Source organism: Apaloderma vittatum, unplaced genomic scaffold (assembly GCF_000703405.1).
Source record: "Apaloderma vittatum isolate BGI_N311 unplaced genomic scaffold, ASM70340v1 scaffold13314, whole genome shotgun sequence".
NCBI lineage: Eukaryota > Metazoa > Chordata > Aves > Trogoniformes > Trogonidae > Apaloderma > Apaloderma vittatum.
In genome coordinates, this window is record NW_009713270.1 from 12,421 (window position 1) to 13,009 (window position 589).

The 589-nt window shown below is 56.7% G+C and overlaps 1 protein-coding gene across 1 annotated transcript in view; it reads right to left on the minus strand.

Annotated features, from left to right (window-relative positions):
• GNRHR (gonadotropin-releasing hormone receptor) overlaps positions 1 to 586 on the minus strand; it is a gene marked incomplete at its 5' end in the record, with an annotated part of 1,658 nt that extends 1,072 nt beyond the window's left edge. Inside the window, one exon of the mRNA XM_009868308.1 lies at positions 338 to 586. Coding sequence (XP_009866610.1) covers positions 338 to 586 — 249 coding nt within the window. The remainder of the gene's footprint in view (positions 1 to 337) is intronic.
• Between the last annotated feature and the right edge of the window lie 3 nt (positions 587 to 589).

Here is a 589-nt window from a genome sequence, read left to right on the forward strand (position 1 = left end):
GGGAGCCTCTCGGGTTTGTCTCGGTCCACTCCAACATGTTCTGAGGTGGTGCAGCGATGAATTTTTAGGAGAAGATAGCCATGGGAGTGAGGACTAAAAAAATAGTGGACATGATTTTTTCCCAGCCCGTAGTGTAACACCTTAGTGCTGCAATGAACGGGTGCTACAGGGAAGGCACTGAGCACCCAATACAGCAACCACACGACTTCACTCAGCAAAGCCAAGCTGGCAGTGGTGGAGATTGGGATGGACTTATCGGAGCTGCTGTGATGGAGAATTCCTTCTCCAAAACCACCCATGTCTGGGTAAATGACGTGAGGAGGGCACCAAGCCCTACCTGAGGCAAAGCCAGGAGCACGCTGCCAGCCCAGGCAGCGCGGAGCAGCAGCCCGTTGCGTCGGCGAGCGTGGGAGAAGGGATGGAGGATGGCTGCATGCCGGTCCAGGCTGATGACCACCAGCACCAGGGCAGCCACGTACATGGCGAAGAGCTTGAGGAAGTTGAGGAGCTTGCAGGAGAGGTCCCCACCGTACCACTGCACCGTCACGTTCCACACTGCATCCAGCGGCATCACGGCCACCGTCACTAA